Genomic DNA, 21,818 nt, shown 5'->3' on the forward strand with positions numbered 1-21,818 from the left:
GCATAGATGATATGCAATCACTTGTGTCAAATAGTATAAAGAAGATTATCGCAAGGTGGCGCTGTTGACAGGAAGTTGCAATACAAATCATCATCATGGCAGAAGAGAATGGAGATGTGGACCTTTCTCAAGAACAGACAGAGAAACTGCTTCACTTTCAAGTACACAAACAGTTTGAATCGTTATTTAAAAGATAATTACTATTGATTCATTAAAAGGAAGAAAAATCGCTTGCCGTTAAAATGTGAAAAACTTAGTTTCCACATGAAAGTAGTTAGATTTCTATTTTTAATCCTGATGTTTCTGCCACAGGCGTTTGTTTCATACAGTGTTTCATACGATGTCATTGTATAGTAGAAAACTAGAGTACTGTGTAAAACAAACGCCTTTGTTTTCTGCATTAGAGTAAAGACTCGTCTTTTACCAAAATAGTATACATGTATAAACATTGACAGTGAATTTCCTTTGGTGTATTTTAGACCTAAGGGGAGTTTCTTGAAATGTAAAATGTATGGTAAAGTGTGCATACAATTTTGCTAAGTATAGAAATGAAGAAATTTCTAACAGCAATTGAAGTATATGTAATTACTACACTGATTTTTAGCTTTCTAAATTTTGACTGGGTTTGATTTGAATTATAAATTGTTACTTAATTATGTACATATTCCTGGATAATTTGATATCGCGATGATCCTTTTACATTGTTTAAAAAAAAATTAAAATTTGCATAATATCACACTATTCACATGCACCTGAAATTTTATCGAGTAAGTTGCAAATCAAACCCAGATCAAAAAATACTATTCCCTAGATATGTAAAACACAAGGTGTGCAATGCCATATTGACTCCCCCTCATTATGGACTTCTAGGAGCTATAGAGATGGGATATACCTAATGGTCTCTGTGTAGCAGAGGATTTCAATATATAATTCTAAATATCCATTGCTTCAAAGCCTCATTGTACCACATTGATAATGCTTTCAACTTAAATCCATGCAAATTTAAACTTTTCCTCCAAGGCTTGACCTCAATTAGCTGACATCACTAAATATTGTTGGTACTAAGGAAGTCAGTTTTACTTTGATATAAAAATATTAAACTATTAAAAGCATGAATAATAACAAATGGAATTAATGTAAAACAACATGTAGAATTCATTTTTAGTACCCTGAGATTTTTAACTAATGTTGATATGCAGTGTTTGCGAAAAGAATATTTTAACACTAGACATTCGGACCAACAGTCTGAAGCATTTTACAGGACCAAATAAAGTTTTGCTGGACTGAAACTTATCAACAAGGCCATTTTTTTAATTTACTAAATAGTTGTTTCCCAAGACTTTCAAAATTTAAGATAGAGTCAATATACTGTGTCATGTGCATTATGAATTGGCAACCTATTGTGTTAATTTTTGCAAACAGGATAAACAATAATAATTGAAAAAAAATGATGCCACTGTAATATACTTTGGGTTCAAATTAAGGGAAATCATTTATTTCATCTAATATTCATTATCATATTTATGGAAAACATTATGATTGGTATGAATTCATTTGATTTGATTGTCTGCAGCTATTCCAGAATTTTAGATACATATCATACTTTGATAGTAATCATTATAATGAGAAGCTTCTTTTAATACTAAGCTTGATTAAAAAAAATCAAAATGGAAATATGTTTTACATTTTCCTTTGGAATACAGTAATTTTCTTGGTTTTGTTAAGGATTTGACTGGAATTGAAGACATAGATCGATGTAAAGGCATTCTGCAAGAACATAACTGGGATATAGAGGTAATTAAAAAAAAAATACTCAAAAATAAGTGAAAACAAAGAAAAATATGATCTGTAGAATTTATAGGTAATAATTTTGTTGATTACTGTAGATAGCAGTACAGGATACTTTTAATAAAAGAGAAGGCGTCCCAAATGTATTTACTCAACCTGAGGGTGTTAATAATGAACCAAGAGAACCATCTATGAATTTACAACCCAATGATCAAAGGTAGGGGCACTATTTTTCAACTCAATATACAAATACAAAATATACAAAAAATGTAAATTGTTACAGTGCATTTATTATTTGTGAGTTTTCTGTGCTTAAAGGCTATGTCACTATTTTAGATTATGCATAAATATTAGGGATGTCAACGAATATTCGAATATTCATTCGATGAGTTGATATTCGAATATGAATATAAGATTTGAATATTCGGTGTTTTTCAGATTTCATTAAAAAAGAAGTACTGTGATTAATAAATTTTGATTAGAACAATTCTGGAATTATCCCTGTTTAATTTACTAGCGATCAATTTCGATCGCCCGATTACTTTCACTATTTTCTTATCTTTTATAGATCTACTAAATTATTTTGTTTTGAGTAAGGTGTTGAAGAATTATAACAATAATGCTTTATATAATACAAAACGTACTTTCATAATTTTTATTAGTTAAATACGATCGGATCTAGAATCGAGGACAACGAAATGAACAGTATACTTAATCAAAACAAATTTAATTGATCATTCAAATAAATGTCCGATAGAATTAGTCTGTAATTAATATTGTAAAGGGCTCAATTTCAGAATAAATGTGTAAATTACTTGATTATCTCAGGTTGTACATAATCCTGAATTTTATATTCATTATCGGGAAATTAGTTGATTACTTAGGAAAATTGTCTATGGAATTGTTTGTTTATATTTTAAAATCATTGTATCAAAGATTATAATCATATCTCTGATTAGGCTGATAATTGTAATTAATTACACGTATTGGAATCTGAACAGTATACGACTATCTTGCCTTTGGCAAGGTGACTGGTTAATGAGTTGGTGCTACTATAAATACACATGTATCATTTGTTAAAATTATACTTTTCAACATTTAAATCAATAACTAATTTATTTCAAACATTGACAAGTATCAAATGGAATCCCTTATTGTACATCTACAAAAGTATTTCAAATATAAGAATACCTACGCTAAACCTTTCATGAGAGTAGGATGATGCATATTTAAAATATACCAGATTTTATTTATTTTATCGAATATTCAAATATATTCGAATACTTTCATTGAATATTCGAATATGAATTATTGACAAAATTGACATCCCTAATAAATATGGATTTTATATTTTTTTTCTTAAGCTCTCATATGTTCGTTAAGAAGTGTTTGAAATTCCTAACATTAATTTTTCTGTTCATGTGTAGGGTTTTCACAGTGGCCAGACCTCCCCCGCAAGGCATTTTTCAGTGGTTGTACCACATCATCTTCTTTCCCTTCCGTTTTGTGTACAGTTCTCTATTAGATTTAATAAGATTTACATGTAAGTACATAGAAGTACTATATTTGTATTGGGTCTCAGCATTGCATATGTACTATATATACAATGTTTTTTTTTTTTGTTTACACAAGGAGACTCTTTGGCTTAAGATTCATTGATTGATGTTTATTTATAATTGCGTATCTTGGAAGAATTTTTTTTATGTGTTTGATTTGCATATTAATAGAAAAATGAAAGTAAGTGGCATTGTAGTCATGTAGTTGCTTGTTAAATACAGTACAAGCATATACTGGAGAGCAGTCTTTAAATCATTTGATAAATTTTCTGTTGCAGTTAGACTGATTCGTCCAGACCCAAGGAGAAGTAAGTTTCACAAAGCTCTTTTGCAGTGGAATTTTCTTTAAATCATTGAATTGTGGGTACATTTATGAGCATTTTTTAAGAGTATATTTTAGTTATTTGGCGATATGTATAATGCACTTACTATATTGCATGCCCCCCCCCCCCCCAAAAAAAAATGCCGAATGGCTTGTCATTGATCACAAAGATCAAAGTGGCCATCAAAATTGATATCTACAATATATATGCAATATTTTGTTTAGATAAAGCCTCTAGTCCTATTTGAAAGTTTATTTTGTAAAATATATACCTTATTTTGTTTTTATAGATGTAACAGACCCTGTAGGAGATGTAACAGCCTTTATATCGAAATACGAGGAGACACTCGGAGGCATACACCCAACATTTTACCAGGGTTCTTATAGTCAGGCAAGTGCTCAAAATTTTAACTGATGATAAAAAAAAGATATATTTTCGTCGTCTTAAATTTTATAGGGGTGTTGAAATAAACACATTTAATTGCTGTGTTGTTTAGAGTATACATCTATGATTCAGTCCAATCTTTTTATATCAAACTTCCTTGTACCGAGAAAAGATATTCGAGATATTAAGGTTAAAAAAGTAAAGAAAAAAAGAGTTTTATTTGGACTTCCAACTCACTTCGACATATCCATGGTATTAGGTGTATCATTGTTTGATATACCAAAGCTCAATTGTAATTTTTAAAAAAAAAAGAAATAGTATGTATATATCAGACAGTTCTAATGTAAAATATAGCTAACATGTATATTTATTTTTTTAGGCTTTGAATGATGCAAAGAGAGAGTTAAGGTTCCTATGTGTTTATCTCCATGGTGATGATCACCAAGACACCATGGATTTTTGCAGGTAAGTCTGTAAAGGAAGTAATATGTAGATAAGGACAGTTTATACAGCCAAAACATTGAATACAGGTGATGCAAGCACACATGTAAGTTTGCAATTTATTAGCAATGCTCAAAATTAATATTTATACTTTAAACACTTATTCACTCTATGGATACTTCCAGTCATATTAAATGTGTTAAATCAATAAATTAATATATAAAATATTAATTAAATTTGAATTGAAATTTTGAACCGAATGTCCTCAATCTGACCGATTCAAACTTCATTTTTTTTTTTACATCAACATATATATCATTGACTTTGCATTGTTCAGTGGCAGTTTTGTAAGATACTGTGAATATATTTTATTTGTTGTGTCCGATATTTGGCGGAAATTGATTTTTCAACAAGTTAGCATAGATTTGATTTAGCCTTTCTAAATATGCTTTATATGAATACATATAAAGCATTATATAACAAGACATTAAACAATGTATTTGATTAAGTAGAAGCTACTTTCCACAAAAGGAGCTAAATGGAATACACAGCTAAATGTAATATGTTTACAGTATATAAGTTAACTTGATTTAATTTTTATTTTGAACAGAAACACATTAGGAAATCAAGAAGTAATTGATTATATAAACACAAGGATGTTGTTTTGGGCATGCAATACAAATAGTCCTGAGGGATTTAGAGGTGAGAAAATTAAACAATAAAATGCTTTCTTTGGTTGCTAGAATGGGAATTAATGTTGCAGCTGTTTGTACAAAAAAAACAACCCACGTACATGTAAGTGGGCTATGTATTTTTTTCTGCAATAGCTGCAACATTAATTCTCATACTAACACACAAAGAAAGACATTTTTTGTTTATATTTATTTCTTTACAAATAATCATAAAAGGTAGGATTAAATATTTGAAATATTGTATTATTGGTATGTACATCATTGTATGTTTCATTGATGGAAAAGCCACTGCTCAAGAAATCTGTACAGTGGCTTGCTTAGCAGCATTAAAGTTTTGATAAATGACCATTTTCATAGGAAATAAAGGAGATAATATTCAGTGAATGTAAATATGATAAAATATACAGACAAGTCATTGGGAGAAGTTAAAGTTGTCTTAAAATTTACATTCATGAAATATTTCTTCAGCCACTCCAATTCAAAGAGAATTTTATTTTTTGTCTTTGTTATTTTTGTTTTCACTTGATAAATCTAACTGAGATTTTATTTTTTCTTAATTTTAATATCTTGCCCTTTTTTGCAGTTTCCAGGGCATTGAAAGAAAATACTTATCCCTTTCTTGCATTGATTGTCTTGAGACAAAACAGAATGACAGTGGTAGCACGGATAGAGGGACCTATAGGTAAGTGTTTACTTACAGCTGGAAGTGCAGGACATAAAAATGTATGACTTTGTTATTTGATCTGACATTGTTGATTACAGGACCCATAGAACTGATAGAGAAATTAGACAGAATCATGCAGGATAATGAGGCATCCTTAATAGCAGCACGTGCTGAAAGGTATGAAATTAGTACAGATTGCTGAGTACATGTATCACATGAATTGTACATGCATGGTTAAGTATATGTGTCACATTGTAGGAAATTTAACACATTGATATACCTCTTCCTTTCTCTGCATATTATAGTTTAATCTATTCCAGTATGGTTAACCCCCCCCCCCCCCACACACACACACAAACACAAAACACAGAATTTTCAATATTTTGGGGAAGAAAACAGCAATATAGTACATCTTTATATTAGGGATGTGCAATTTTATCGGTATACTGGAGTATTGCAAATTTTTATTGCGTGATACGTATTGTGATACGGAGACTAAAATACCGGTATTTGGTTCCGAATTATAAATTCTGGAAATCATTCATTTATTTGTTGAAACTTTTGAAAGACAATTACAGGAAGTGAAAAAATGTTGAAAACGGTTAAACAACGGCATCCAAACATGCTTTATATTAAATAAATAAAAATTTTAAAAGTAAAGTTATGTTTTTATAGCTTATTTTTAAGAAATATTACAGAAATTCCTTTGAAATTGTAGTAAAAATTGTGTGTAAAAGTATCACGATTTATCGTGATATTTTTGGGAAAAAATCGTGATATATCACAATACGAAATTTTTGCCGATACCCATCCCTGCTTTATATGTTAGAATATATAAGGTATAATATGTAGATACTATGTTAAATTCTGTTACAGAGAAGAGAGGAACTTCACCCAGACATTGAGGAGGGAGCAGGATGCAGCATACTTAGAATCCCTGAAAGCTGATCAGGAAAAAGTATGTATAGCATCTGGTCTACACAACAGCAGTTATTGATAACAATAAATGTACATGTTTTGTAGGTCTTTGTATTCTACATGTATATCCATAATACTTGCATAGAAATGTTATGCATTACATGAGAAAGTTGGTAAACAAGGATTTCATGAAAATGTGTTAAGAAAAGACCAATTGACAACACTTAAAATAACTCTGACATAAAGGAAAATCTCTAGAACTTATTCACAATTGCTTATCTTTTTGGAGTAAAAGTAAATTGAATTGGATTTTCTTTTCCATTGTTGACTCTCCGCTCTATTGACTGCATTTAATGCATTCTCTTTATACAAAAGTTGAGGTGGTGCTATATTTCCCACATTGGCATCAGTGTTAGCATAAACATTCAGGTTAAAAGTTTTGGGAGTAAGTCCATTCCTAAGTAACTCTAACCCTTTTGAGACTTAAGTTGCATGTTCATTGGAAGATTCATCTGGGGATGCATATTACCAGACTTGCTTCAGATGCTAGATCTAGGTTTTAGGGATGAATGACCAGGTTCAAGTTTTCAGAGCAAGACTGATTCCAAGTAACTAGAAGCCGTACCAAGACAAAACTTGCATTGATGATGCATCTAGGGAAACTCACTACCAGGCATGCTCCAGATCCTGGATCTGACCTACTTATTTTGGGATGCCGGGTGACCAGGTCTGTGATTTAGGAGCAAGTCTTTCCCAAAGTAAGTACATGTACAAATCTTATGGTGAACAGACTTGCATAGATGATGCATGTAGGGGTGCACACTACCATACTTGCTTTGATGTTGCATCTGAGCTACATTTTCTGGATGATTGAATAGGCAATAGTTATAGGAGCAGGTCCATTCTCATATAACTTAAATAGTCTGACCCAAACTAAGCTTGCATGGATGTTGCATTTACAGACGCACATTACCAGAACATTCATTTGGTATGAAAATGTGCCTTTAATATTTCTAGATAATATTCACTGAGGTGAGCTTCATACTCTTTGATTATCCTTTGTTTTTAGGAAAGGAAGAAGAAAGAAGAACAAGATAAAATCAATCAAGAAAAACAGAGGCAGGTAGATGAAGAGAAGAAAAGACTACAGATGATACAGGTGATGATGGGAACTTTTTATTGAAAATATTTGTCATCCTAAGCAATCAGATTTAGACCAGATTTTTCCTCTCATTATTGTAGGAGAGAGAATTACTAAAAGAGAAATTAAAGAATGAAATCCCAGAGGAGCCATCAACTGATGACCCAGATGTTGTGAGAATCATTCTAAAGTTACCTCATGGGTCTAGGATAGAGAGAAGGTTTCTCAAAAATCAGTCATTAAAGGTGAGGTCAAAGGTGTGGAAAAGTAGGAAATTGAGTTATTTCCCTTGATAAATGCGGCATTGTTTGATCTGATGCCTGAGAAAATATAGATTTTTTTTTTGCCTTAGCTACACTTATGCATACAATACACGATTTGATTTCTCTGTGTAAGGCTACTTTTTCTTTCTTTTCAGTATTTACATCAATTTGCATTCCATCATTGTGTTATAAAATTCCTGTTTACATTTTCAGTACTTACATTATTTTGCATTCTGTCATGAGGACTGTCCGGATGACTTTCACATAGTGACAAATTTCCCCCGAAGGACTTTGCCCTGTGAACCACCCAGTCAGGGCCCCGACCCTCCCTCTTTTGTGGAGGCTGGACTAGGAAAGAATGAATTGCTCTTTGTTCAAGATAATGAGGCGTGATAGTTATTATATGTATGCTGCAGGAGAGAGGAAGAGATAGAGTGCAACATAATGTTGGAAGTTCCAAAGAAAAGGCAGGAAGAATGTGCAAATATTTATATAGATGGCAGTTGTGATTGTTTGAAGAATTGGAAAGCAAAGGCTGTTTTACTTTATGATTGTATTTACAAGAATGTTGTTAATTTAAAACCAGATTCTGTTGGTTGCTGTTGCACCTTTTGAACACAGTGTGTTCATATATTAAAACAGTTCATTTTCGCTCACCTTGGCAAAGTCAGAGCCTCAGCTATAGTGCCCCAGTAATCATAGATTTATACAGGTCTAATCGTTTTACTAGCTTTAAGACCTACCTCAACCAAACTTTCATGATGTCCTGGTATCCATGCTTTGTCTTGCTTTGGATGCAGTTTCTTGACAGAAATATATTAAATAGGCCAGGTTTAGGTTTTAAAATACAACCATGAAATTGAATGACAATCTAAGGACTTCATTCTTGTTTCAGATGCTATTATATTTTCAGATTTATCCTACAATGTTAACCTTGATAAAGAAAACAACTACAAAGAAATCAACCGATAGATCTTACTTATTGAACATTCAGTTGGTACCCCGAATTTGCCTCACTTTGACATTTGTTCAGGTGAGCTAGTAATCTACAATTACCTATGTTAATTTCAGAGCACTATAAAGATGAAGTGTTTTATATGGGGTTTTATTCAATATTGATCTTCAATGACAGGCAATAGGTTTTGCTGTAAAACAAGTCATATTTATGCATGTATTTATAAAACGTAGATTTTGAAAAATATTACCCAAGTAGGTAAAAAAAAATTTGAAATCGTGAAATGTTACCAACACTGTTGATGTATGGAAATTGGCAGAATAAATGTATCTCAATTCATGTTGATTTTTTGATGGTTTCATGGTTTGGAATTTAGTTTTAAGCAGTGGAAATACCATATTATCTTACAATGACTATCGTATCTATAAATAAACTTGGTCTATTCAACATATTGTTTGTTTTTAAAGCAGAGTAAGAACAAGGTATACGGTTTCATTGCAAATCTTGAAAAAAGTGTTTTTCTTAAAAATGAAAGCGATGTAAAAAATTAAAGCAATATGAGCTGCATTTTTGAGAATTTTATTTTACTGTCAAAAATGTATTATTGTTAAAAAATTGTACGTAATTTAAACCTTTTTGATCAATGAGTCAGAAATAAAATATCAACTTGTTTCAGAATAAAATATTCTATACAATCAAATAGATAGTATTATATAAGAAATCAATATTGTACAGGACTACAATAATGTAATTTTGCTTCAATCAAAGCTTATAAATAGTTCTTCCATCGCAAATATGAACAACAGAAGTTTATAAATGTTCTTTTTTCTATAATAGAAATATAGTTAATTACAAACTTGCAACAAAAATTTCTGATATCAAAGTTGAAGCTCATATTGTTTTCATTGAAATTCCATGCAGAAAGATTATACAAATCATTTTTCTCACATGACCTTCTAAATGCTAATTGTGACGTCATAAACTAGTGCATTTTCCGGTATTTTCTTTAAAAGTTGCAGAAGACACCAATTTTCAATGGAATTTTCTTTCAGATAATATTGTACAAAGGAATTGTCCACAAAGATTTTGAGATATGTGATTTTTTTCAAAGAATTTTACACAACATATCCGAAAAATAAAGGGGGCGACAGCTGTGGACACTATTTTCTTAAGGTAAATAACCCTTGAAATGGGTCATTTGAAGCTTTTTATACCCCCGAAATCAAAATTCGGGGGCATATAGTTTTTGCCCTGTCCATCCGTCTGTGTAGCTGTCTGTTTGTCCGCAAAAACTATAACCTTGCCCATAACTTTTGATTGGTTGGAGCTATAGCTTTCATATTTCATATGTATATACCTTGTGACAAGACCTTTCTTTTGGTACCATTATATTTGACCTTGGGGTTTGACCCAGTTTTGCAAAATTTTACCCAACATTAACCTTGGCCATAACTTTTGAACAGTTGGTGCTATGGCTTTCATACTTCACATATGTAATCCTTCTGACAAGACCTTACCTTGGATACCAAGAACTTTGACCCTTTGACCTACTTTTGAAAAACTTTAACCTTGGCCATTACTTTTGAACAGTTGGTGCTATGGCTTTCATATTCATATATAATCCTTGTGACAAGACCTTACTTTTGATACCACCAACTTCGACCTTTTGACCTTGACAATTGACCTACTTTTGAAAAACTTAAACCTTTGCCATTACTTTTGAGCAGTTGGTGTTTGGCTTTCATACTTCACATATGTCATCCTTGTGACAATACCTTACTTAGGATACCAAGAACTTGACCCTTTGACCTTGGAGGTTGACTAACTTTTAATAAACTTTAACCTTGGCCATTACTTTTGAACAGTTGGTGCTAGTGCTTTCATACTTCACATATGTAATCCATGTGACAAGACTTTACTTTGGATACCTACAACTTTGACCTTGACCCTGGAGTTTGATCTATTTTTGAAAAACCTTTAACCTTGGCTATTACTTTTGAACAGTTGGTGCTAGGGCTTTCACACTTCACATATGTAATCCTTGTGACAAGACCTTTATTTGAATTCTAGCAACTTTGACCTTGACCTTGGAGGTTGACCTACTTTTAAAAAACTTTAACCTTGGCCATTACTTTTGAACAGTTAGTGCTAGGGCTTTCAAACCACATATGTATTCCTTGTGACAAGACCTTGCTTTGGATTCCAACAACTTTGACCTTTTGACTTTGACCTTGGAGGTTGACCTACTTTTGAAAAACTTTTATCTTGGCCATAACTTTTGAATGCTTGGTGCTAGGGCTTTCTTATTTCACATGTGTATTTCTTGTGAGAAGGCCTTTCCTTGGGCACCATTAATTTTGACCATGACCTTGATGTTTGACTCACTTTTGAAAAAACTATAATCTTTTCCATATCTTTTCAATGGTTGCTGTAAGGGCTTTCATATTTCAAAGGTATATTCCTCGAGACAAGACCTTACTTTGGGTACCAACATATTTGATTTGCATTTGAGAAAGTTTAACCTCTGCTATGAGTTGCCATACAGGGGCATCAGTGTTTCACAAACACATCTTGTTCTGTTTAAAATAGAAAAATGCATAAAATTAATGACATCATATTTCCAGAATGGTACTCCTTCATGCCATATTCTTTCCTGATTTATCACAGTCATATACTTGACTAATATTTATGCCATTTTCAAAACTTTTGAAAACATTAATTTTTTAGGGCACAATAAAGCTAAAATGGCACCTTCTTCTTTAAATATAAAAAAAAATTAAGTGAAAAAGTTTATTTTCAATGCTTATACATGTATTTAATACATTAATAATCATTCAAAATTGTATTATGCAAAAAAAAATAAAAAAAATTAAGGATTGTTGTATTAATATGGCACACAATGGCAATGAAAACTGCTCTGTTCAACAGAATAAAAAGTGTCTACATTGTACACTGAAAGGAAAGTTTTGTTTCACAGAATTCCTTTAAGAGGGGTATTTTTGGGTTCCTCCTCCTTCCAATGAGGAGGTTGAGTGGCCTGGAGGCTTGGACGAGCTGATGCCTTGTCAAAATATACCTTCAGATTTGGGAGTTTTTCTAGCTCCAGACCCATACGGACAGCAAAGGCAATGTATGGGTAAAAGTAGACATCGGCCATGCTGAAGTCTGGTCCTGCTAGAAAGGCTTTTGTCTGTAAAATACATATCAAGATAAGTAAAATACTGTGGAATCATCATTGTTTGTGGGGGACCAATGTTCATGGATTTTGTGGGTCACCCTTACCCAAATATATACATCCCCATGAATGTTTATTTTGTAAACACATTGATACATTCAATCTACCGTTTAAACGAGTAACCCACAAAATTACGTCCCCACAAACAAGTACAGTTTTGCTTGCCCTTGAACACTGACCCCCACAAATTAAAATGATTCCACAGTACTGTAGTGTAATTTCAGTAATATAAAAATTCACAGTAGAAGTTTATTTTACTGTGTGAACTTCTGACTACTTTACATACAAAGAAGAATAAACATAATTACCTCCCCTAGGTAGCCCTCCCAGCGATTTAATTCTTCTTTCAGTGCATCCATCTTCTTTGTTACATCTTCCTATAATACACAACATAACTTAACAATGAGAAATGAATTGTATGCATCTTGGTAAATGGAGGAAATATACAGTTGTAAGTTTTATTGATTAATAGAAATGAAAATTATAACGGGAGTTAACAAAATGTAAAACTTTTATATGTAGTCTCAGAAGGTATGTTAAAGCCGAATACGACTCGTAAATAGACATGTGCCGTATTTGTTATCCTATCTCCGCTATTAGCACTGGGGTATCCCCTTTGCATTAATTATACCTGACTGCTTTCTTGTCACGGGTACCTGCGTGGAATGGACAACACGAGTTCGTGTTGGTTTTCTTACTTTACCTTTCTTTACAGTTTATTGCATTTTACGTGTATTTGTGTTTGTTTGTACTGCACTGACTTGTGTAACTGATGTAAGTTAAATCCGTAACTTTCTCTTCTGCCATGGAAGAAGCATACAGTTACTCTTGTCGCTACTGCGAGTTTTATAAGTTTTGTAGAATATGTCCGTCTACACCAGTGAAAACTGATTACATTGAACCTAAACCAAGTGAATGGCTTATACATGTATAAGGGCCGTACAGCTGATGGAAATTGCTGAATAAAATAGATCTCTGCCTTTTACCAATCGTGTTCACCTTTAACAAATGTATACCAGTATGCAACTGTAACCATGGTAACTGACTTAAAATGATACTAGCATAAAACAAATCAATACCCCGGTATGGCATATTTTACCTCCTTTCGGTCCTCTTCTTTTGTTTGCCACATGTAGTAAATTACATCCAACATCATCTTTTGTTGCATGTTACTAGCAGCCTTTTATTAAATGAAGAGAAGAAATACGTGTATAAATTACAGCTGGCTTTTACTGCAATTTGAATATTCTCTTTATCCAAGAGCTATTTAATGTCAGGACGCATCAAAATACTAAATTTTGATAGATTTTTCAAGCTCAGACAAGTTATTTATTAAAGCTATGGACATCATGCTAAAATTATTTTTTCACTAAAAGACAAATCAAATCGCGTTTATAGGAGAGGGAGAGGATGATCTTAGATTAACCAAAATGAGACACTTTTACCTACCTCATGCATACGCTGTAGAACCTTTGCTCTTTTGGCTTTGTCATCAGGTATGAGCTTTGTACCATTGCCTTTGTAAGTACTCTATAACAAAGCAAATAAAATCATGAAATAAAATGACACTCATTTTTTCTTGAAAAAATTATAAAGAACACTTACAAAGCTTAATTAAGGTACACTGACCCTCTGATAAGGGAGATTACTCCAACCAGGATAAATGTCTATTACTCTTGTGTGATATTGTCAATTCAAAATGTAATTTATGTATTTTTCACCATGATGAATAATTTGCATTTTAATTAAAATTTAGATTTCTTTGAAAAATCATAAGCGTTAAGGCAAAATTTTAGATGACGGATCAGGATTCATGAACCTTATAAAGATGTCAAACCGTATAGTAGAAGGTCTTCTCAAATCAATACCTCTAAGTAATCACATATGGCATTGGATTCATTCACTACTATGTCACCATCTTTGAATGTTGGGACCTGTTAGAAAAACAGAACAAAAAATATAACATAACATGCACTTCTCTAATCTTCTCTATGGTATTTCAAATTCTTATCTTTAGCTATTCTGGGTGAGTTGCACCGACCAAATTTCATTTTAAAATCACAAAATTGCCCTTAACTTGGAACAGGAACAAGAAGAAAATTTTCTTGTACAGTATACAGCTAATCACTTTACACTAATGTACAAAAAATATGTGTGAACAGTAAGCCAGTATGTGATAGTCAAATTTTTTTACTCTTAAACTTGTGGACTGTGGATTTTACCATAAAAATTGATTACCAGTAATCCCCATCCCAAGCATATTGAAATTTTGAATATAAAGTGGAGTAGCTAGAACATACTTTGCAAAAGGCTTCTATAAACTGAATTTAAAAATTTTAGCTTTCTTTTTCCTTTATATTCCTAACTTCATGAAAATGTATCTTTTTGTCGGCTGTTAAAAGTTGGACAACTGCAACACCTCTATATCAGGATTACATCTGCATATTTTATTGGAGGAAAATATAATTTTAATGCTTGACCTATGAAAAAAAAACAAGTAGGCCTAATGTTCATTGCAATGATTCAACACACCCCACTCTCTGCGACTAGCAGTTTGCTGATATGGGAAGTTTTTAAGTTTGGATAGAGAGAGAGAGACTCCCTGCTTCCGTAAAACTCAAGGAATATGTATACATAATTATATATTTATCATGTTTATCGAAGTTACCACAACAAGTTTCCATCGAACACGTTGACATGGTTTTTACGTACACTAGCTGCCAACCTGATGAATTCTGAACAATTGTATTTAACTATTTATAAAATACCTGTTTTACAGGTATTCAAATAAAACGTGAGAAAATTCATGAGATTCAAGGGATCTCTCTCCATGCAGATTGGCGTTTCCAAACCCACTCACCTTACTATATGTCATTCTCTGTTATTGCTCATATTATAGGTTTGTTTGTTATAATAAAAAAATTCAAAGATGAAAATGCACTTGCAAGAGCGCTTCTGTACCTACAAATATGTTATTTATTTCATAAATTATTCATGAAATGAATGAAAAACAATGTCAAACTATTAGCACAATCTTCCATGTTTAATAATTCTCAATAGATTCCCTCACAATTCAACACTAGGTCATGCAATTTAAATTTCTGTTATTGTTTAGTTGAAGTAATTTTGACAATTCAGACCACCCGTACCTGGACTGCTGACATGCAGATAAGATAGTCATTTTTTTTTTTTGCAGGTTTTAAAGGACATCTATCTTATCTGTAAATTGGTAATCCAGATAAACATATTGCAGGTGAACAAACAGAACAAACATATATCCACTGCAGTTCACGGAACATTCTTCTTTAACTTTCTTTGTAGAGTTTTTCTTACTTAGATTTCATTTATTCTGGTCAACAATATCAGAGGCATAACCAGCATATGAAAAAATTAGGGATGTCAATTTTACTCGGACAGCTTAGTCGAATAGTCTGAGGCTTAAGTCGAACGATAGTCGAGTACGCGTTGAAAATTTAATTAATTTTTCATGTCATTTTTCCTATTTGTCTTTAACAGACTGCTAGTCTGTACAATATTTAATCTACGCTATCACCATTATACAACGAATTCTTGAGTCGTTAACATTTACGTAGTAATAAATATAATTACGTATCCAATGTATTTGATTTCAAATATATGTAAAGTACTGCACACTTTATCTTTATACAGAATATCATATGCTAGCATTTATCCTTTCTTTTCATGCTGCTAGTACATGTACCCGTTATTGATTTCTTACCTGAAGCCATTTGAATGTGTCTTGTCAGTGACCTGTGATTGTTAAACAATTAAAGCGTAACTCTTATAAAAACAAAGAGAGCTTTTTTGCAAACAATCAATACAAATGATTGATATTAACTACGCTCATAACTGTCCCCCAGTTTACATGCATGTACAAATATGTAACAGCTGATTAATTACTGTAGATTCCTTAATATGCGCGAGGAATAAATTATCGCGTAATTACGCGAGAAGCACCACTCGCGAAATAAAATTTCACGCTTTTATTTCTAAGGTGCTTTAATTTATGTAAAATCTCTAGATAAATCACCCATTTGCGAATTATTTTTCTCGCGATTTGACGCCCTTGGGCCATTTCGCGATATTAAGTACTTGCGTAAAATAAGGAATCTACAGTATTCTTCATTCACGGATAGTTACATTATACGAGATCTTACGAAATTGCAGGTTGAAACTTTACAATTTGGATCTGACATCTTTTAAAGTATGCCAATGTATGTTTGGTGAACAAAAAAAATCCTTTGAACAATTAATGAAGATCAGTTAAGCCTTTCCCTGAGTTTTACTCACGAGAACACTGAACTCTGATACGTTAATAATGAACTGAGCAGATCCACTTTTTTTTACCTTGAATTTAAGATTATTATTAAGTAGCAAATTTTTAACGAATAACCGACTAAAAAAATTTGAGTCGATAGTCAGTATGATCGAACAATAGTTGAGTACTTGAATATTCGTTGAATATTTGTTGACATCCCTAGAAAAAATACACATACATTAACATCCCCACCCTGCTTTTCAACTTGTGCACTTTTTTTAAATGCTTGGTTTACAGATACATGTACAAGAATAATAAAGATCTGCAATTCAAAATAAAAACTGTGAGCATCAGGTAACCATGACCATGTTAGTTGGCTCCTTCAATGGAGATTTTACATCGATGCATGCAGGTTTTATTATTTTAAAATTTTGAAAAGAAAGCTCTCTGCAATTAATTACACTGAAAATCAATGAAGTACTGTGACTTATAAATTATTTTTATTATATTATAATTATTTTATTACATTTTGAAAAACTTTAAACTTGGCCATAAGTTTGGTTAGTGCTAGGTGCTTCCATATAGTACTGTGTATTCTTTGTCATAAGACCTTGCCATGGGTACAGATATTTTTTACTATGACCCTGGAATTTGACATACTTTTGAAAATTTTTAACCTTGGCCATGTTTTGAATGGTTGGAGCAAGGGCTTTCATATTTCACTTGTGTTTTCTTTGTGACAAGAACTTTCTTTGGTAGTAATAATTTCTACCTTTTGACCTTTGGAGTTTGACCTATTTTTTGAAAAAAAAAAACCCAAACTTTTAACTTGATCATAATTTCTGAATGGATGCTAGCATTTATCCTTTCTTTAAGTTTCAACATTTTTGATCTCCTGACCTTTGAGTCTGACTTGCATTTTGAGAAACTTTGACCTTCAGCATGATCTGCCATATGGGGGCATCAGTGTTTCACAAACACATCAATGTGTAGATGCATGTTACCTGACCTCTTTTCCCTTTTTTAAAATCTGTGTTCAAAAAAGAGTAGACACATTGGGGGCCACCAGGGAAACCAAAACAATTTTTTAAAAAAGTCCCTTAAATCTTGGTATTACCCCCGAAATATGCCTGAAATATTGCTGACTCTGCCTCAAGCCAAAGGCACTCCCCAGCTTAATTGTTAAAAAATGTATATCTACTATACTATAAACATGTTATATTTATAGTATAGTAGATATACATTTTTAACAATTAAGCTGGGGAGTGCCTATGCCTCAAGCAATAATCAATCAAAACCTTCTTCCAAGAAAAGCAAAGCCATGATTAGTTATATTTATATGGAAGCATCCCTAGAACATGAAAATTTAAGTTTGTTCAAATCATGACCCTTGGGGTAGGGTGGGGCAACACTGGACGATCAAAGTTTTACATAGAAATATATACTAGGGAAAAAATCAGCTGATGAAGAATATCAGAGTGACTCAGGTGAGCGTTGTTGCCCATGGGTTTCATGCTTCCCCATAACTTTTTAAAAAAATGCATATTGCATTGTACATGTCCACTGATAAGCGCGTTTTCATGTACCAAATTTCAACCCCGGCTTAAATTACTAATTGTTGACATTAAGACCGTGCAATTTTCAGTGCGTAATTAATTCAGCAGATTTATTAAAATAATGCACGGTTATTTGAAGTTAATTAATCTATTAATCAGCACCCTCCCCCACCCCTGTAACTCACTTAAAGTGCTACAGTATGCAGGCATGAGTCCATTGATAATCTTACCTGACCTCGGGGATTAAGTTTCAGGATATCCTCTCCTTTATGCTCTTTTTTGCTGAATGTTATCAGTTTGTTCTTGTATCCCCCAAAGCCCTTCTCCTCCAGAACGATCATGGGCTTCCAACAGGGGATGCTCCCCGACCCCCAGTACAGAAACATGTTCTCTGCCATTTTTTTGCGTGCAGTCCGAGCTCTCACAGAAAATCTGTCTCTGTATGGTAACTCGAGCGGGAAGTTTTTAAATAGAATTTTCCTCGGTCAACATTCAGAACAGGTTAGATTACGCAGCAAAAAAATCATTTTTCATAATAGGACAAATATTTTGCATAATTTTAGACATTTTTTTTAGATCACCCAAGTACTTTGGACTTTACATGACAAATAGAATACACAATACTAATTACAGTAAAATATTTTACACATTTCTGGGTCATTTTTAAAAGAGGACATATATTACAATCATGAATGCAATGTGTGTGTTTAATTAGAACTACGCTCTAAATTAGGTTTTGAGATTGAATTATATTATTGATAAATTACTGTTTGTTTTTCAATGTGTATATATTATTTGTTTGCGACCCCCCCCCCCCCCACACACACACACAAACACACACTTCTTCGTACTCAGAACATGCTTTTGCGTATCGAATCAACGCTATACGCATCTGATATTGGAATATTATTGCATAAATATAGAAAGTTAACAATGTATCATGTAAAAATTTGAATTTACTAGGTGGATATATTTAAGCAACCAAAATGTACAACTTGATAATGTTATCTGGTTATCAAGTTGTAATTTTGCATTTCACCTAGTAAATTCAAAATTTACAACGGTAAATGGAGGAGCTGAAGTCACCCCGTTTGTCATACAGTAAGTTTAGTTATTAGTTGGCCATTATCGTCTACAGTAGGAATAAAACATCCAAATATGAAACAGATGTGACAGAGAATGTAGTGTCTTTTATTTCGAGTTCAATGAGATATATTGAGTCGACACATGAATGAAAGTACTGGAACTATTTTTAAATATTGATAAAACGTCGATATATCAAAATATTGAGTTGAAGGCCACAGCAAGATTTTTTTTTTCTTCTTCATGGGAAGGCTACTAAAGGAGCACAATTAGTGTCCAGCGACATTCCAACAGATTATTGGAAGATCTGGCCCCAGGATAATGAAAGTCTTAAAGTCAAATTTTCAATCAGCTGTAAAATGATTATTAATTATTGAATTATTCTCTGAATTTGCGGATAACAACACTTTTGTGAGGCAATACTGAAAAATATTTTAATTTTGGTTTGCTTGACTTCTTCAAAATTTTAATACAACATAAAAATTTTGATTTAAGTTTAATTAAGATGTTTCATGATCCCGGGGCCTGATCTCCAAAGGCTAAATACTCAGGTGGGATGGGATCTTTGAATCCTTGATTGAAACTTTTAAATTTCATGCTAATTACAACAACATATCTACTACATAATGAAAACAGGCCCTGCACTAAGGTCCACAGATAAGACGTGGTTTTGAATGTATCTCAATGAAATCAAGAGCAGGTAAATAAACAAGATATGTGTTTGTGAAACACCGATGCCCCCGCATGGCAACTTATAGCGAAGGTTAACCTTTCTCAAATGCAAATCAAATATGTTGGTACCCAAAGTAAGGACTTGTCTCGAGGAAAAGTAGGTCAAACTCCTTGGTCAAGGTTCAAAGGGTCAAAGTTATTGGTATCCAAAGGAAGGTCGTGTCACAAGGATTACATTTGTGAAGTATGAAAGCCGTAGCACAAACGGTTCAAAGTTATGGCCAAGTAAAGGTTTTTCAAAAGTAGGTCAAACTCTAATGTCAAGGTTCAAAGGGTCGAAATTGTTAATATCCAAAGGAAGGTCTTGTCACAAGGATTACATATGTGAAGTGTATGAAAGCCTTTGCACCAACCGTTCAAAAGTTATGGCCAAGGGTAAAGTTTTTCAAAAGTAGGTGAAACACCTAGGTGAAAGGGTAAAAGTTGTTGGTATCCAAAAGGAATGTCTTGTGACCTTGACCTTGAAGTTTGACCTACTTTTGGAAAACTTTAACCTTGCCCATAACTTTTACACTGTTGGTGCTAGGGCTTTCATATTATTTAACATGTCTATTCCTTGTGACAAGACCTTCCTTTGGATACCAACAATAGTTATAATCCATTGACCTTGACCTTGCAGTTTGACCTACTTTTGAAAATTTTAACCTTGGCCATAAATTTTGAACGATTGGTGCTACGGCTTTCATATTTCACATGTGTATTCATACGTGTATTTCTTGTGAGAAGGCCTCTCCTTGGGCACCATTAATTTTTACCATTTGACCTTGACCTTGATGTTTGACTTACGTTTGAAAAACTTTAACCTTTTCCATATCTATTCAATGGTTGCTGCTAGGGCTTTCATATTTCACAGGTATTTTCCCCCAAGACAAGACCTTACTTTGGGTACCAATATATTTGATTTACATTTGAGAAAGGTTAACATTTGCTATAAGTTGCCATACATGGGCATCGGTGTTTCACAAGCACATTTTGTTTATGAAGTTTTGGAATCCAGTATGCCGATTAGGTATGGTAAATCAAACCCCCCATCAATGACTGAAAACTAAAAGGTGATTTTAAAGAATTCTATCTTTTGAAAGTGACCTCTGAGTATAGGTTGGATTACCAGATCTGGAATTAAAAGAAGATTATACTATAGGCACAAAGGTTGTCTGTGGTCAGAGGAAGTGTAAATAAGTGGATAAGTGTATATATGGAAGTGCACTATGGTCATTTGGACAAGGTCACTTAATGTGAAGTGTACAGATTCTTGCCCTTAATTTCATAATGAAATAACTTTATTATCACGGATATGTCATGACACTGAACAAAGATAACTTATACAAGGTCACAGAGTTCAGAAAAATTTCCAAATCTGATTTCTTACGAATGTAAAATTTGGGGGGCAAAACTTCATACTGGATGCATATGAGCATGTTGCTTGCCGCGAAGGCCAAGGTCACTTGAGACTCATACCTCACAAAAGTTAAATGTTCTTGTGCAGAGACTTACTTTTTACTGTTGAAAATGTTCAATGAAAGGCCGGTCCCCTCAATTATTTTCCCTCCCCCCTCCCACTTTCAAAAACGATACTACCTGCCTGTTGTGGCTTTGACATTTTAATGCTTCAATTAAGAATAGCATTTCTGTACTCATCACAAATATTGCAGGCTGACGATAGAGATATTTCAACAAATACAAACATGTATTTACTGGCACCAGAGCATTTACAGTAATTGACTAAGGCACAATATATAAGAGTCATCATTTGGTCAGACCTTTAACCAATTTCCTTTACACGTACAAGATTCAGGCCATAAGAATTT

General features: G+C 32.8%; 2 protein-coding genes across 2 annotated transcripts; one reads left to right on the plus strand and one right to left on the minus strand.

Annotated features, from left to right (window-relative positions):
- Positions 1–68: 68 nt before the first annotated feature.
- LOC133180936 (FAS-associated factor 2-A-like) lies at positions 69–9,572 on the plus strand (the record flags this gene model as incomplete). The annotated part of the gene is made up of 14 exons (XM_061315405.1): positions 69–161; positions 1,726–1,794; positions 1,887–2,005; positions 3,216–3,331; positions 3,623–3,652; positions 3,957–4,057; positions 4,431–4,516; positions 5,103–5,194; positions 5,768–5,866; positions 5,947–6,025; positions 6,725–6,806; positions 7,836–7,925; positions 8,009–8,152; positions 8,384–9,572. Coding segments are annotated over 14 exons (1,380 nt in total), but the record flags the coding sequence as incomplete, so codon positions are not given.
- A 2,329-nt stretch (positions 9,573–11,901) lies between these two features.
- LOC133186024 (glutathione S-transferase A-like) lies at positions 11,902–18,633 on the minus strand. The gene is made up of 6 exons (XM_061321621.1): positions 18,426–18,633; positions 14,229–14,294; positions 13,810–13,890; positions 13,460–13,540; positions 12,669–12,737; positions 11,902–12,315 (listed from the first exon to the last, which is right to left on the minus strand). The coding sequence occupies exons 1-6, from the start codon at positions 18,591–18,593 to the stop codon at positions 12,097–12,099; spliced, it is 684 nt and encodes a 227-aa protein (XP_061177605.1). The 5' UTR covers positions 18,594–18,633; the 3' UTR covers positions 11,902–12,096.
- Between the last annotated feature and the right edge of the window lie 3,185 nt (positions 18,634–21,818).

This window comes from Saccostrea echinata, unplaced genomic scaffold (assembly GCF_033153115.1).
Source record: "Saccostrea echinata isolate AGI-Se365-2 ecotype Australia unplaced genomic scaffold, CSIRO_AGI_Sech_v1 ptg000001l, whole genome shotgun sequence".
Taxonomy (NCBI): domain Eukaryota; kingdom Metazoa; phylum Mollusca; class Bivalvia; order Ostreida; family Ostreidae; genus Saccostrea; species Saccostrea echinata.

Bases quoted from the DNA above. Each gene is read 5' to 3' on its own strand.
- LOC133186024 (XM_061321621.1), bottom strand. From the start codon at position 18,593: ATGGCAGAGAACATGTTTCTGTACTGGGGGTCGGGGAGCATCCCCTGT. The intron at 13,891-14,228 runs GTATTGATTTGA...GCTTTGTTATAG, and splicing joins CCATATGTGATTACTTAGAG to AGTACTTACAAAGGCAATGG. The intron at 12,316-12,668 runs GTAATTATGTTT...TGTATTTTACAG, and splicing joins GGGAGGGCTACCTAGGGGAG to ACAAAAGCCTTTCTAGCAGG.